The sequence below is a fragment of the Salvelinus sp. IW2-2015 genome, linkage group LG30 (assembly GCF_002910315.2).
Source record: "Salvelinus sp. IW2-2015 linkage group LG30, ASM291031v2, whole genome shotgun sequence".
NCBI classification, from domain to species: domain Eukaryota; kingdom Metazoa; phylum Chordata; class Actinopteri; order Salmoniformes; family Salmonidae; genus Salvelinus; species Salvelinus sp. IW2-2015.
Genome location: NC_036869.1, coordinates 22,678,269 through 22,696,051, shown reverse-complemented (window position 1 = coordinate 22,696,051; position 17,783 = coordinate 22,678,269). Strand labels below are relative to the sequence as shown.

The window sequence follows — 17,783 nt, the reverse complement described above, 5'->3', positions numbered from 1 at the left end:
AAAAAAAAGATTTTAAATCCATAGTGGGGGACTTGGTACGTATATGGGACTTGGTACTCAACCTCAAGTTGAGCGGTGTTTGACAAAAAAATATGAGCAAGGTTACAGCGATGAGTTGTTCACAGTTACCGAATGTCTACCACGTATACCCCCTGTCTACAAGTTAAAAGATTATGATGGGGATCTTATAGAGGGTTCCTTTTATGAGAAGGAACTCCAGAAGGTACAGCTGGGTAAAAGACAAAGTCTTTCACGTGGAGGAGATTCTGGATCAAAAGAGAGAAAAGGGTAAAAATGGGTGTTGGTTCGTTGGAAAAACTGGCCCCAAAAGTTCAACAGTTGGGTATTAGAGGACGAGGTGGTGGCGGCAGTGGGGGTTAACTTAAACCCTCATGCAGGATAAAAACACCATCATTCGAGTGTACACAGGACTGCATTATGGAGCACAATTGATTTTACCTGACTCTCCCGAGTAATGCGTCTGCACATATATAAATGAATAACCAAAGTTCGAATTAAACAACCAATTTTCCAAAGCCTAGAGTTATCAGAGGCCTGGGAAGTAGGTCTCAGCGAGATTACATACCCCCATAGTTGGTATAATATCAAGGGTAAGGACCGTGATTTTAATTACAAAAGGATATCGGAACCCCCAAAGCTTATAAAGCTTAAAAAAGGGTTCTATAGAACTGAGGATCATCTCTGAGTTGAACGGCCTCCTAACMCTGAACAATATGGAAATACTATTGAACTACAACACTATTCATAAATGTGTACAAATCTCAGGGGATGCTGATGGGGGTATAAAGACCAGTGGTAATTTAGCCTACATGTTGGGGACGAGTTCAATAAATGGACGTATGTGAAAGATAAATKATTCCCATTCCCTGCGGATATACCTGCATGGGTTTTACAACATCTTTGTGTATACCGACATCATATCCTATCAAAGGGTAGGAGACAGTTATGTGCCCCTCCTGAGAACAGTTCATATAGAGGGAAAGGATGGTGATGATGTAGTCACTGTGAACTATGACAAGCCACACTATGTACCTGTGAGCAAGAAATATATTGAAAACATTCTGGTTGAGCTTAAAACGGATCAGAACAAAAATAATCTAATTTACTTATGGTAAAACGATTGAAAAACTCCACTTTAGACCATCCAAAACTTCTCTACATATCTAATATATTATTAGTATTATATATATATATATATATATATATATATACAAATAAATTAAAATGGTTATGGTACACAACTACCATCTCGATCCTAACCAATATGTCTCATATTATGTTGATCAAGTGGGTAATGGATTACCCGGTTATCATGGATCCCCTACCATGTATGGTTCGGGGATAGGAGGTATATTTCGTAACCTCTTTAGGATGGTTTTAYCGTTTTTGAACAGAGGCCTCAGCATAGCCAAATCACATTTAAAATCAGCGGCCAAAAATATTGTGAGGTTGTAGCCAATGCTATKACCAGACGGGCTTCATCAGATCCCGAGCATCAAGAAGGCTCGGGTCTTATGCTGTTGTCTCRAAGACCAAAAAAGAGACCTCCGGGTTTAAGGCGCAGGCCGGCCCTTAAAAAGCGGAGGTTAACCGTTCAAAGAAACTCAGTAAGTCAAAGACGACGTAAAGTGAGGAGGTCTGGACCARAAACGGCAAAAAGAACACTCAGAAGTATTTTCTAAAAGAACAAGCAACATGTCTCTTTTACACCGCATGTCCTCTGAAGCTATAAAAGACAGAGCTCGATCTTTTCACGGCCCCCTTAACCCAACATTCAATAGAGAGGTCCTGTTATGTGGAGATAGCCCCACTCTCTGCCATTACAGACAACGGCCCTATAGAATATTTCATCCCAGGCCATGGTGACAACTACCTGGACCTCAACAACCTTATTGCATTTACGTCTCAAAGTGACCAAAAGAGATGGTACTAATATTGCAAATGATGCCAAGGTGAGCCTCATTAATAACCCCTTGGCGACCATCTTCTCCCAAGTGGATGTGCCTTATCAGTCAAAGCAGTGCCACCTATCTTTATAAGGCTATCCTGGAATGTTTACTAAACTACTCCGAAGACACAATTCAGCGCCGGGCTGTTTAGCAAGGATACTGCAGGAGCATCTATGGAAGATATAGACCCAACCACTGGGGAAAACAAAAGGACTGGAGGCACGTGCTCGCTACTGTGCTGAATCTCAAGAGTTTCATCTGCTAGGGCCTATACACTCTGACATTTTCTTTCAAGAACGTTTACTTTTAAATTCGGTTGATTTAAGGCTAAAATTAACCAGAGCCAAGGATGAGTTTTGTCTGATGTCTTGATGTCTGCCCAAGACGGTAACTTTAGTTTAAAAGTGTTGGGGGCTACGCTTTTTATTTTAAAAAGTGTCGGTATCTCCGGCCGTTCGTCTGGGTCATTCACAGGCTTTGATGAAAGGAAATGCCCTTTACCCTCCCCAAAGAATTACCCTGAAAACATTTAGCACACCGGTGGGAAGTAGAATCTGTAGTCAAGAAAACCTGTTTCTAGGCCCTTTACCCCGCTAAATCGTTATAGGCTTGGTTGATCACGCCTCTAATACGGGCAGCTTACATTTTTTTTTAAACTTACATTTTCAACATTTCAATGCAGAGTATGTAGCTCTGTCAGGACGGACGTCAGGTCCCTGCTAAGGCTTTCCAACCACAATTTAATAACATATCGGTGCGAGAATTTTACAATCTATTCCTGGCTACCGGGAGGCATCTAAAAGATCTCTCTTTACCTATTGACAGAAATGATTTTGCAGAAGGTTACACATTGTATGTGTTCAATTTAGCACCTGATGATGACACCTCAGGAAATCTGTCTGTGGTGTCCCAAGGTAACCTCAGGCTAGAAATGCGTTTCCGTACACCTTTAGCTTGTACAGTTAGTATGATTGTTTATGCATGCTCTGATTCAATCTTGGAAGTTAATGCTGTCAGACAAGTCTTAGTGGATTATTATTAAGATGTTAAGGATYGTTGAGCAAAAACATGAATAGCCAAGAGCTAGGTCTCATGAGCCGCTTGATTGGAAATCAATTTTGTGGAGTACGGGCTTGTGATGAACTACCTATTGAGAAATGGAAGGAGCGAYYGGCCATGTTTATTGTCAATACCCATCCTAAACACATGCCGGGTGAACATTGGCTAGCTGTGACATTAGAAGATGGAGGAAGAAAAATCTAAACTTTTTTTGATTCCTACGGCTTTCCCCCCGGATTTTCACATTTCCCCACATCTATTAAACAGTTTTTGACCAAAAATGGATCAAAGATCTACAACAGCATCAAACAAGTACAAGATAACCTTTCAACTACATGTGGTCAACACTGTGTATTCTACCTATGCCAAAGAGCCAGTGGAGTTTCTTTTGAAGATGTGTCTTTATAATGATGATTTAAGAAGTAATGATAGCACCGTAGATTGTTTTGTTAGAAAGTATCTAAAGTGTTCAAGTATGTGTCCTTTAAGACCCTGTAATCAAGGCGTATGCTCACGTCAAATGCTCACATTTTTCAAATACAATTTATTGAATTTAATCAAAAGTCATTCAAAAGTCTAACCACCCTGAGAGATCAGGAAAAGGTCTGGAGATGTTCAGGGGTGAGGACTCGCCCATAAATGAGTTATCATCGGCCCTTTCAAAGGGGGGGGGGGGGGGGGGGGGTTGCTAGAACATCTTTAGGGGTGCTGTAGCTCTTTGAAGGGTTTTGTTTTAAAGTTTGAATCTGTTGACGAAGCTTATAGTTTGGTACACCCGAGAGGGGAATGTTGAGGATTGCCAGGGCCGTAAGAAACTGACGCCACCCATTAGGTTTTCTGTCATCAGCAATCTTGTGGGCTGCTGTGGTACTTAAGCAAGTCCATCAGAACACGCCTCTGCAACTGTTCCATGAGTGTGTACAGTTCAAGTCGACCATAGGCCGTGTAGAACCCACTTCTTGTTACGTCTCCATTGCACCAGGGCAATGTCTTGACTCAAGAATGAAATTTCGTATTGGTCTGAAAAAACTAATTCCATAAATTCTTCGGGATCTTTAATGATCGACGTTGTTAGCATATTGCTTCTCTGGGATAGTTTGCYCCAAAGCGAGTTTAAATACAATTTTGACAGATTTCTTTTGGTTTTGTTGACCTCTATTCTGTCAGGGTCAAGACGTATACCTTCTCTGTCGTGATAGTCCTGAATGTACTTTTCTTTGCTCTCTTGATCTGTGACCGATGCAGGATACCCTGAAGCCGTTTGCTTCCATCTCAAGAAGGTCTTGATGTACTCCTTAAAAAGAGTGTCTGATTTCCTGGAAAAGTTCCACACTTCAAAGATTTTGGCCACACGATACCCCTTCTCTAGAGCCTTAGAGAATTCAACGGTGACTCATACACCTGTCAGGGCTCTTTCTTGATCTGAATGATCACAAGGCTTTTCCTGGTTGTTGGTTTTCACTGCAGGTGCGACAAAGGGGAAAGAAAAGTTTTCCTTGAGATCCCTTGTAAGGCAACACTGGCAGAAACAAACCCCGGGGAGGGTAAACAGTTGCTTTAATCAGACCAAAATAGTTTTGTGGTAAGTCRGTCACGGTGAATAATTTCAGGATGACCCATAGGATAACAAGAGGAACTCATTACATGAGGATAAAGGGATGTAATATCTACATGTCCTATTGTCTCATAGGGTTGCGCTACATACCGTAATGTCAAAGCATTGGTACGACCTCCATACAAGGCCTGTCGGGGTTCCAAGGGTTCTGGTGTGTCAAAGCTGGAAAGGAAAGCTTGAACATGAGGATCAGACTTTTTGAGTTCTGTCCACTCGTGCGCCCACATCACATTCACTTTCAACCCATAAGCAGCCTGTAAAGATTCCAATTTGTCTTGGAACTCCTGGTACATATCCMCAAAAGTCTTTTGGGTTAAGACACACATGGCCTGGGGCACAAAGCAAGATTTACAACCGTGGAAGAAACAACCGTTGTACTCAAACACWGTCTCAACACCGTCAATCTACGTGATACGGGCCAATTGCCTTCTCCCCACTATTCAAGGCATGTTGAATAAAAATGTTTTTATCCTGGGCCAAGTACTCCAACCATTGAATGGACCCGCTAGAGTATGACTTGAAATGTCGTCGGTAGTTGTCAGGCGATGGAATAGCTATAGATGCTGGAGGTAAAAAGTGTGTACGATAGGTTTTCATGCATGCCGATGCAATAGTTGTACAACTCCAGGGGTCAATCCCGGCATCTTTGATTACCTCTTCTCTGAATCTGAGGCATCCGTCACGAAGTATAACCACATCATTGTCACAGTATGACTCCATCTCTTTACRGAAATCAAAGKTATTATGACGTASTGTCKCATACCATGTCATGAATCTCTCTCGCTCTTTGGGAGACATTTGATCACACCCGTATATATCGGGGCTGGGATAAGATCCACTATAATGTAGATTCTCCTCAGATGTGAAGAAATGAGGAAACCAACCTTTCAGAGTTTTCAAAACCCAAGGCCTCAGGCATTTGAGCCAATCTCATGGGTAAGAAACTTAAGCTGTCAATRTATCTCTGGTTGAAGGCGGGGTCTACAAAACACAAGATTTTACTACCTTGCGCTATGACACTGGTTGCAACGCCATGTTGTATCAAGGGGTTCAAAAGAAGATAGGAATCATAGGCTCTAGAATTGTGAGCTATAAACGTGAAGTTTCTGTACTGGGGTTTTCTGAAGTGCTTTAGAAAGAGTAGTGCACAATTGGGTCCCTCTGCCGACCACTTTTCACCCTTGAAAGTCATGGTAGATACAAAAATAGGCAAATGAACCCCGGATTGCTGATTAGTCTCAAAATCATAAGACACATATTTCTCTGAATGTTCATCTCCAGCCGAGGGCTGAATATAGCACTCGTGTGGCACTTCTTGAACTACTTCAGTGTCTCTGCTTTTCAAAGGCCCTTTACAGATTGGGCAATGTATGATCCCAAACACGTGAGGTATAGGGCTGTCTATTTTAAGGTTGTAATTGCAATGGCATTTTGGACATTTCTTGTTAATGTCACAACTGCTTATAGATGTACATGCCTTGGGGTGCCATGTTTCAATTTYGTGTTTTTCGTAGCAGTCGGCCCGAACGACATGTGCGTTGACAATCCGCACAGGGTGTTAGGTTTTAAGGGTTGCATCGGACATGTTTCATCCTGACATACTGAACAGTTATAATGACAAAAGTGCCCCCCCTTTCGGGTGTAGCCTGTATGAGATGGACACACATAAGGCGCTCCTAAAAACGCTGTGATGTTGGTAATAGCATAATAATGGGCGTTTTGCACATAAAAGTACAGAATCTGAGGATGAGGTTGTGGGTTGTTCTGGAATTTCAAGAGAGCTGAATTAGCTCTACGGTACAAAACCACAATCTCGATGTTTAGAAATTTTTCWAATTTGACTATGTCTGAGAAAGCCACAGCCTCCTGTATACCTAGACCGACGGCATTTCGTAGCTCCCTAGCCTTTTGTAAAGCCTCCAGATCAGTACATCCAGTGTTGAGTAAATGTGATAGGTCTATTGCAAAGCATAACTGATTACCATGTGTTAACGTTTATGAGATATTGCTTCTTATTGTTTATGATTGCATGAGACTATCAAGTTTCCTTCTCTGACCCCCTCCACCGAGGGGTTGGCGTACTATTTGTACAACGAGTTCTAGGGTCCTATCAGCTATGATGGCTAAATTAGATTGAACAAGGCGTTCCAGCAGGGCTATAAATTGTTCAAGATCTGCTTCGCCATTGGGTAAAACAAGAGAYACTGTGTTTYGCATACTATCTCCAGATATTTCAAGTTGTAAGACATCACGAGGTTCGGCATAATCTGTAGCCCTTTCTAAAAGTTCTCAGAGTATCCAAATTCATCACATAAAAAACTGCATAATCAAAGTTCTGATTCATCAATGTGAAATAAAAAAACGGACGAATCTCTGTATTGCTGAATTTATTGCGGTACACAACACAAACACTTCTATCAATACCATCGCCACTGATTTATTACACAATTTTCCAATTCCTCAAAAACATTGTGGGGTTGCTCAGAGTCATCGGACATTGGAGTTAAAGGAGGTGTGTGTGTGTGTGGGGGGGTGTTGAAGATGTTGTGTGGGTTGAAGATGTTGTGCTCTCATTCATTTGGTTAATTAAGGATATGAGTTCTGGGRGTATCTGTAATAACAGGTGTTCATGTGTCTGGGTTATTGATGGAGGTTGGCCCTGTCTCATTCATTTGGTTGATAGAGGATATGAGTTCAAGGGGTATCTGTAATAACAGGTGTTCGGGTTATTGATGGGGAGGTTGGACCTATCTCATTTCATTTGGTTAATTAAGGATATGAGTTCTTCTGGTATTCTAGAAGTAGCCATGTTACATACAGTTTTTAGCGCTTGTTTGCGCATTTTTTTAATCAGATTGTTGTTTAACAAGCGGGGCGTTGTTCTATGCCAGAAGGATAGATCTTGACTGTATTGACGCCTTAGTAAAGCAACCATACGTTTGTGTAGCTGGACCTCTCTGGCTTTTAGAGCCCTGTAAAAGGCTGTGAGAAACCCATCTTGACGATCCTTTTCAGGATCTGGGTCCTCATTGAGAATATCTTCAACGAATATTGTTTCTACCTCAGAATTGACTGTTTGGCCGCTTCATACATCAACACATCGTCTTCTTCAGCCTTGTCATTTACAGTGTTGAAATGATCAGGTTTCGATGTTTTACTATGCATGTCCTGGGCGCCCTCTTCCTCCTCGACCTCTTCCTCTCGACATATATTGGGCCTTCTGTGTCGGTATACGCCCGGGAGGAGTCTGAAAGAAAAATATATATTATTTAAAAACGTCAATTTCAAATACATAACAGATATATTAATATGTTAACACAGTTCTCGCTGTTAGGCCTTGGGGTTTAGTTAACTTACCTCTGGTTGTTTGATGCCTGCTTTTCTGAGGAATCCTCGATAACGGGGTTCCTATCCCMATGTCCTCTGGCTTTGTAGATTCTGCATGGTTTGTATCGCTATCGTTGGAGTCTGCAAAAAAAAACATTTGACATTTTTTTAACATATTCTATCAAAAAATGTATAACTAATTTWAAAAAAACATATAACTTGTCATAACGTATCCATAGAGAGCATGCTCTTGAATCCAATMGTTTTCAGACCAGTCTTTCTGGCGATCCTKTTCAGGATCTGGGTCCTCCTGGGCCGGGGTGATTCTGCGCGGTGCACTTATGCCAAAGTATTGTGATGCGCCTTAGGTGCTAGATTATATAGCTCTTGGGTGGAGTTCAAAGGGGGTGTGTAGCTGTGTGTTAAATCTGCGCTTCTTGTGTTGTTTGGAGTTATGGTAAAGCCGGCCGTACAGAACCGTAGAATATCGTCGGTTTCAGCGCCCCCGAAGTCGTTCATAGGTAGAGTCCATATTTCCTTGGGTATTCTTGTTGGGGTTCTGTCCRCTGTAAACACAAGATGAGCTTTTTAAAATAGTGTACACACTTTTGTTTAATGCTTAATATATAAAGATTATTACGCCTTTTTATTTTTTGGACTTAAAATAGCTTGAGGCCGTAGGGCTGCGTAAAGAAGAACAGGCCTCCGTTTGTTCCTCATAACTATCCATGGTGAGGATTCAAACAGCTGATGTTGGATGATCCAAATCAATTATTCCCAGTAGCAGCTGTGTAAAATCTCTGGTATCCTACCGACATTTTTAAATAATATTTAAATATATTTATACGAAATATATACATTTTAACTTAAAGAAATACATACATTTGACATAAAAACATACCGGAAAATTCAATGTCCTCCACTTTTAGAATATCTGTAAAAATCATATATAATATTTGAGGAAACCTTATTAGAGAGAGAGAGATCCAAAGAGTGCAGTAATTTCTAACAGGTAATATCAAACATTTGCCACAAACTACCTAACGCACACAAAATCTAATATAATCTAATATTTCCACATCCTCACCTTCAAAATTCTGTTTTTGTTTGAAAAAGGGTGCTGCGGCCGCTGTTTGTGAAAATCTTCACCGTTGAATCGTCCGGTTGGAAAATGTAACCCATATGGCCGTCACTCATATCCAGCACTCCATTAAAACAAAATCAGGGGCTACCCAAAGAATGTCTTCRATGGTTTTGTCATTGTGTTYTTGACACGAGGAACACAGTACACCTACAATTTGTCTAGGAGACATGTTTAATTTCCTCTTTAGTGTTCTGGGTTTATTTTMAWTWCTTCTTTAGTGTTCTGGGGTTTATCGAGGTCGCTTGTAGTGTTCACAGCTCTTACTTATACTGCGGCTGTCCAATACCCCCGGACATGACTGTTTTCATATACAACAGCCAGGCCAGGCCCTAAGTTCACTACAACAGGGGGGGCCATACTCTTTGAAATGTTCAAACACATTCCACAGTTCAACCAGGTCACTACACATCAATCATCATGACAGCTTTAAGCTTTAACATAGTGCATCTGTTTAAATAAAAACACACTCGAGAGCGTGAGAACGGAAGGACAGGATGAACATATATGGGCGTAACCACGTGACCCATAAAATAGCTCATAAATCACTCGTTTGACGGATGCCGTCTACTGTATTCTCTCTTCCACATATAAGTCAGAACCGTCCAGAGTAGTGATGCTAGGCGGGCGGGCAGGTGTGGGGAGCGATCGGTTGAAGAGCATGCATTTAGTTTTACTTGCATTTAAGAGCAGTTGGAGGCCACGGAAGGAGAGTTGTATGGCATTGAAACTCGTCTGCAGGTTAGTTAACACAGTGTCCAAAGAAGGGCCAGAAGTATACAGAATGGTGTCGTCTGCGTAGAGGTGGATCAGAGAATCACCAGCCGCAAGAGAAACATCATTGATGTATATATTTGTTATTAAATGACTTGCCTCGTTAAATAAAATAAGTATGAAACTAGTACCAGACTAGTAAAACTAGAGGGTTGCCTAATGGCAGAAGAGGCTGGTGGGAGGATCTATAGGAGGACAGGCTCATTGTAATGGCTGGAATGGAGTTAATGGAACAGAGTCAAACAGAGTTTCCATAAGTTTGATACCGTTCCATTAATTCCATTTCAGCCATTACAATGAGCCCGTCCTCCTATAGCTCCTCCCAMCAGCCTAATAACTAYACGGCTATTGTACTGTGTGCCATCCTTTCCTTCCTGCTCACTCCCGCCCTGGTTAGCTTTACCTGGCACTCATCTGGGTTGAAGTCCAGGGCTTGTTTGGGCTGGTTGTAGGGGATGCTCTTCAGCGCGGCGCCATTCTTCCAGTTTCGTCCGTGGTCGTCACTCAGAATGCAGAAGACCCCGTCACCCTCCAGGGTGCCATGTCCACACACCACCAAACGCCCCTTAGCAGGAGGGTAGTGCTTCTGTGAGCGGAGACATGGAGAGACAGTCAAAACAGTGTACTCTATCAAAGCACAACAGTTCAATGAAAAACGACTGACCCCGGGTGCATTAACCCCAATAGTTATTACTAAGGTTTATTATTATACACAATATAAGGGTTAGGGTTATGATGATAGAAATGGGCCTCATAATAGACAACACAAAAGTAGGTTACGTCAGCAATGGAATCACGAGGAAGGAAATATAAAGGAGCWCTCGTCATAGGTCGGTAGAGAAGGCAAATAAAGAGGGGGAAACTACACTGAATAAAAATAGCAACATGCAACCATATCTATGATTTCACTGAGTTACAGTTCATATAAGGAAAATCAGTCCATTGAAATAAATTCATTAGGCCCTAATCTATGAATTTCAAATGACTGGGAAAAAGAGAGATGCATCAGTTGGTCACAGACACCTTAAAAAAAATAAAAAGTAGCGGCTTGGATCAGATAACCAGTCACTATCTGTTGTGACCACCAATTGCCTCTCTTCCACAGAGTTGATCAGGCTGTTGATTGTAGAATGTTGTCCCTGTGCTCTTTAATGGCTGTGCGAAGTTTCTGGATATTGTGAGGAACTGGRACATGCTGTCGTATACGTCTGTCCAGAGCATCCCAAACATGCTCAACGGGTGACATTGTCTGGTGAATATGCAGCCCATGGAAGAACTGAGTCCTTTCTAGCTTCCAGGACTTGTGAACAGAAGACCCTTGCGACATGGAGCAGTGTATTATCATGCTGAAACATTATGTGATGTGGCGGTTGAATGGCACGACAATGGGCCTCAGAATCTAGTCASGGTATCTTTTAACTTTCAAATTGCTATCAATAAAATGCAATTGTGTTTGTTGTCCATAGCTTATGCCTGCCTATAACATAACCCCACCATGGGGCACTCTGTTCACAATGTTGAGATCAGCAAACCGCTCGCCCACATGACACCATACACACTGTCCGCCATCTGCCCGGTACAGTCAGTTACGACCCCAAACTGCAGTCAGGTCAAAACCCTGGTGAGGACAACGAGCACGCCAATGAGCTTTCTGACAGTTTGTGCAGAAATTCTTTGGTTGTGCAAACCTACAGTTACATCAGCTGTCCGGGTGGCTGGTCAGACGATCCTGACGTTAAAGAAGCCGGATGTGGAGGTCCTGGGCTTGCGTGGTTACACGTGATCTGCGGTTGTCGGGCCAGTTGGATGTACTGCCAAATTCTCTAAAACGATGTTATTAACATTCAATTCTCTGGTAACAGTTCTGGTGGACATCCCTGCAGTCAGCATGCCAATTACACACTCCCTCAAAACTTGGACATCTGTGGCATTGTGTTGTGTGACAAAACTGCACATTTTAGAGTGACCTTTTATTGCCCCAGCACAAGGTGCACATGTGTAATGATCATGCTGTTTATCAGCTTCTTGATATGCCACACCTGTCAGGTGGATGGATTATCTTGGCAAAGGAAAAATAAGCTTTTTGTGCACACAGAACATTTCTGGGATCTTTTATTTCAACTCATGAAACATGGGACCAACACTTTATATGTTGTGTTTATATTTTTGTTCAGTGTATATGTATGAATTAAATKWATTATATAAATTGGCTCTAAGAGCGAGAGGAAAAAGGGGMGATGAAGAGAAGTCTGAAAGCCTTGGATGATGGTGACCCACCTGAATGCCAAAGCCGGGCCCAGGTACGAAGTTCTTGACGCCCAGCTGGACCGAGAGGTTCCTTGGTGGGCTCCAGCGGAGTCCGTCGTCCATGCTCTCCACCAGCATTATACTGGCGGGGTCACACTGGTACTGGTGGAAGCACAGAGAGTAGATCAGTAGCACAGAGCCAGTCTCCTCATCCACCACCACTGAACCAAGGTTCAGTCCGTCAGCCAGGAAGCCATCGTTTACTATGAAGGTGGTGGGAGACCACGTGGTACCTAGGGTGGAAGGGAGGTATAGAGGAGGGAGAGAGAGAGACAGAGGGAGGAGGAAAGTATCAGTCATAAGTAGAGTGCTGTAAATTAAATGCACTGGAGTGAAGATTCACTGATAAAAAGCAATGTCAATTCAAATATGTGTACGAGTATCCGTGTGTTTCTCTGTCCTGTCTCTGTCTGAAATGGGAATATTTAACATAAAAGTTCATATTTAATTTAGAGTGAACACAATGTTTAGCATATTTGTGGTTTCTGTAATACATAATTTCCAGTGTTCCATTTGTGACACTCACAAGGTGCAGGTTGATGGTCACTAGACTTGTTATGGATTATTCTCATATCTGTTGATAGTGGTTGACGCCAGACTGGAGGCTGCCGGGYTCCAAAACTAATGCAATCAACTTTTACCCTGTGCAAAATACGCCTATCCGGGCACCCGGGCCAGATCAACCAAATCCCCTCAAAAACAGCTCCTTTTCCCCTTCCCACTCAGACCACCCCCAGACAGTCCTAGCAAAATTCTTGCATGAGAAGTGGCTTTTTGCTTAGAAGCTAGCTTTTTGACCATTTTAAATTCACAGTAAGGTACTTAAATTGTTACCCAGAAATGATTTGATATCCAGATAAAAAACAGATCCACTGGAGCTTTAAAAGAAGATTTCCAGGTTTGATTAAAATGTCCAATGTCCTTTTTATCTCAATATCAAAACAGCTCTTACATTGAAAGGATGTTATCATAATTATTCCAACATCAGTGTGGAAATATATATAAAACAGGAAAATCAAGTGATCTGCAATGGGCCTTTAAGATAGAAGAGCCTGATCAGAGAAGGCCAGTTAGACATTTTCTCTGCTCTGTGCTGGAAGTGTCTTCCTGTTGCAGCTTGTAATAAACAAGATTGATTTATTTTATCTGCTACTGCTCTCCTTTTTGTTCACCTGGAATTTCCTATTAGAATTATTCCTCACAAAACCAGACAAAAAAAAAAAAACATGATTTGGGGGATTTTCACAAAATGTAATTCATAGAATATTCATTTTGAGGAAGGATTGTTGACATATATCTAATAGCATAATCGACCAATAATGACTCAAATTTGGCATATTTATGTCATATTGACCTTACCCAGGCCTCCTTTAACACACTCCATAGTGTTTATTGTGTAGGTGCTACAAAGCATACAGTGGTGTCATATAAAGCTTTACCGCTTGCTCTGTAATATGAGTGGTATTTTGATTTTAAAAGTTTTTGAAACATTAATTTATGAATATTGAAAAATATAAACATGAATATTGAAAAAATTAATTTAGATTTTGCAAAATGTTTAATATATTGTTTAACATAATATATTCTACAGACATATCAAAGTTCCAGAGTGGGATCTCTGATACTTTTAGTAAGCAGTAACAGAGTAAGGGCAGCAGTTAATTTTGAACCACAACCAAACCCCTACCCGTTTTACAACGTGAGCAACTATTGGGCAGAACAGGCCGGGTTGGCATAGATTGTTGACAACATCYATTTCGTCTCCAATGTTTTTTGAAAACATAMATACAATTTGCACAATGAGCACTTGGTGTCTGTCAAATSCATCGTTACAGTCGTTGCTTAGCTAGCTAGTGAATTTGAGCCATATTAGCATTGACATGAAAATCGGTAAAAACACCTCAAAACAAGACATGGTATCAAGAACAAGATAAAACTAGCTKAAACGAGCCAATTACAATTCCCCACATCGCAGGTTCTCATCATTGTTATGTCAGTCAATCAATTAGCCCATGTCAGTAATTATTTTTTTGATTGGTAAGTTAGTCTAGCGGCCAGCTATCTAAACTTGTAGTAACCATGGTTGAATTACCAAATGGGGGGGCCCCAGATCATTAGATAGCATATTAAAAACTGCAAACATTTGTCCCCTCCCCGTGACAAATTGTGTACAGTTGCAGGAAATGATCTGTCAAACGGCACATTTTTCTCTCCGCCCCATAACAAAATGAGTAGAATTGCATGAAATGAGTTATAATTTTGCTAAATTCTCACCACCTCATGGCAAAATCTGTAGAATTGCAGCAAACTTGCTTTAAAACTGCAACATTCTCTTCACACCCCATTGCAAAATGTGTAGAATTGCAGGATTTGTTTTGCTGTCAAAAGGCTTGCTGACTGCATGTGTGCGAATGGATGTGGGTACGCAGACATGCGAGCCACTGTGGCCCCTCACGATGAGTTAAATTTTTTTGGGGGGGCTGCCAACCCCATCAAAGTTGCCCATCCCTGCATTGCACTCTCTTTTGCTCTGCCTGCCTGCCTACCTCTGTCTGTGGACCGTCGCATGGCAAGGAACTTGGCCCCCACGTCACTGGCGGACTTCTTCCGGGCCTCAGCGAAGGCCAGCAGACTGCCCTTGGGGGTGAAGGAGAGCAGTGGGATCCGGTAAGTGCTCACCTCCCCTGCCCCGCCCCTCACCCACAGCAACTGCTCATCATAGACCAGGGGGTCAATCTGGGAGAGAGAAAGAGAGACTTCATTTGGCTCACTGCTTGGCAGATGTAGCCACTTGCCATGTTAGGCCAGGTGAAACTGAGTGGGCAGAAAGCGAACCGCCAAGTTCCCTCTTGGAAGAAGCTTGGATTTTAGCCAACAAGAACTGCTGAGAGAGACCATTATAAACAGACAGCATGTGACAGTGACAGAACAAGATCAACAGGATGTGTCCATAAAATCATTCTCTGTGCCATCCAAGTAATGTTGTGCCTTCAGAACAAGTGTTACTCTTGTTCACATACTATATGCCACCAATTCAGCAAGTTAACTTATCTGCTATTAAAACACAGGATGGATWACTAAATGTAGAGGTGCAAGAGGTTGTTGGATTGTTTTGGTCGCTTAGCTTTGCAACGGCCTGTTAATCCTAACTTACATCGCAAGTCTATTGCAGTGTTGGTTACAGAGATAACAGCTCTTGCGCCACAACTTTATCAMACCCAAAATCATTATACTGCTATGCTTTCTTGCAGTAAACGAYCTACAAAATAGATTGGCTACATCTTGCAAAGCTGTGTAGAATCAAGCTAAAAATGTTGATAAACACTCAGGAATACAAGGAATAGGAATACAATACAACCCATGACTGACAAACCGGTCAAAATATCTGACAAGTTTCCTACCTGGCCAAAAGAGGTGCATAGACTTGGCGATAGCACAACTGAGAAAAGTACTGCGACTCGGCTTCGTAACCCCATCAAACCAGCCCTTGTGACCATGCTGTTCAGTATTCTCTCAGTCGTAATTTGACTAAGAAAGTTATGATACTATGGCATCAGAGCCAAACTTTGCAAAACTGTAGCACAATCACTTCCTCCTCACCGAAACCCWAAACACCGCGGTCATATGACTGAAGTGGGCGGTCACATGACTAACTTCTTCTTCTACTTCTTCGTCTTCTGTGGGTTTTATGGCGGACTACAACCCAAAAAACTGTATTGCCGCCACCAACTGGACTTTTTATTTAATTTTTATTTAAGTAGGCAAGTCAGTTAAGAACGAATTCTTATTTACAATGACAGCCTACCCTCCGGCCAAACCCTCCCCTAACCCAGACAATTGTGCGCCGCCTTATGGGACTCCTGATCACAGCCGGTTGTGAAACAGCCTGGGAACAAACCAGGGTCTGTAGTGACACTTCTAGAACTGCAAAGTGCCTTAGACCACTATGCCACTATGGAGGACTGTTTTTAATCCCAAAAAATACAAATAAATCCATACGTAATAGTGAAACTAACTTAATCCACCCCAATTATAGTTATTATATTATATTATTAAGTATTATTATTAATAGTACATTGCCAAAACAAACAAAACGTCCCACTTCTTCCTTCTTTTAATTCTCCATATCTCTCGTCTCAGGCTCTAGAACCTGAGAGAATGGTACGGCTTGTGCCAATATTCCACGTAACTCCTTCAGTGAGAAATCTTTCAGCGCCAGGAACCGCTCCACTATGATTTCTATCTTCCTGGACCTTCTCTCAACCTTGGCAGTGCAATTCATTACCATAGCTATAAAGGCCACAAAGTCCACCTTCTTAACCTTTAAAATGTCAGGACCCTGCTKGTGAAAGGCAACCYSTGCAGCCTGCAGTGTAGGCCTATCCACCACCATGGACTCTTCTGGTGCACCATTCAAACCTTCAACCCTTTTCACAGCTGCTGCATATGGAATGCTCTGTACAACCCTGACTTTGGCCACCTCATTATCTATCAMCCTTGTGGGGCATTCAAAATACGTGACTTCATGATTCCCTCCACAATTGCAAAATGTCACATTTTCCTCACTTTTAAAACACATAATATGATCTTTTCCACAACTTGGACATATCTGCTTCTCTCTTCTGCAAACACTTGATACATGACCAAAAGCTTTACAATGATCACACTGCAACATTCTTGGGATAAATGCTCTGTTAAAATACCCTAACTGCACCTGAGTAGGGAGAGACTCCATATTAAAAAACAAAAGAACAGTGAGACTCTTCACTTTTTCACCATTCACCACACGATTCATCCGACGCGCTTCAATCACTCCAGGAATATTTTTAATCACTTCAAAATCGACTTCCCACGAGACGCCTCAAATAAGCCCCTTGAGGGGTGCACTGTTCCGAAGAAACACACACTACACTTCAAACTTATCAAATTGGTCAAGACACAATGCACCCCACAATGCACCCCACAATGCAATTCTGATCCACAGAAGCACAAAAAATCTAAACAAGCACATGACTAACTCGTCCTATACTGCAAATAAATAAACAAAACTGCGAAGGGGGAAGCATTGAAGCGGATGGGTATTTGCTATACCGGATAGCACTGACCGAATCAGATGGCATGTTCTTGCCCTAAAAAGTCTGCATTAACACAAATCTGAATTCAAAAGTTCAAGACTTAACTTTTTCTACCTTGAATCAATCAAATGTATTTAATAAAGACATTTTTACATTTACATTTACATTTAAGTCATTTAGCAGACGCTCTTATCCAGAGCGACTTACAATCTGCAGTTGTCACAAAGTGCTTATACAGAAACCAAGCCTAAAACCCCAAAGAGCAAGCAATGCAGATGTATAAGCATGGTGGTGGCTAGGAAAAACTCCCTAGAAAGGCAGGAACCTAGGAAGAGAGAGGAACCAGGCTCTGACGGGTGGCCAGTCTTCTTCTGACTGTGGTGGAGTTTATAAGAGTACATGGATTAAGGCAGATCGTTTTTCAAGATATTCAAATGTTCATAGATGTCAGCAGGTTCAAATAATAATCACTGTGGTTATAGAGGGTGCGATAGGTCAGCACCTCAGGAGTAAAT

General features: G+C 41.8%; 1 protein-coding gene across 1 annotated transcript in view; it reads right to left on the bottom strand.

Moving 5' to 3' along the window:
- Nucleotides 1–15,833, bottom strand: part of LOC111954962 (sialidase-1) — a 27,687-nt gene extending 11,854 nt beyond the window's left edge. The window contains exons 1-4 of the mRNA XM_023974941.2: nucleotides 15,595–15,833; nucleotides 14,740–14,929; nucleotides 12,164–12,426; nucleotides 10,290–10,472 (exon numbers count right to left, since the gene is read on the bottom strand). Coding sequence (XP_023830709.1) covers nucleotides 10,290–10,472; nucleotides 12,164–12,426; nucleotides 14,740–14,929; nucleotides 15,595–15,690 — 732 coding nt within the window. The 5' untranslated portion in view covers nucleotides 15,691–15,833. The remainder of the gene's footprint in view (nucleotides 1–10,289; nucleotides 10,473–12,163; nucleotides 12,427–14,739; nucleotides 14,930–15,594) is intronic.
- Nucleotides 15,834–17,783: the final 1,950 nt, after the last annotated feature.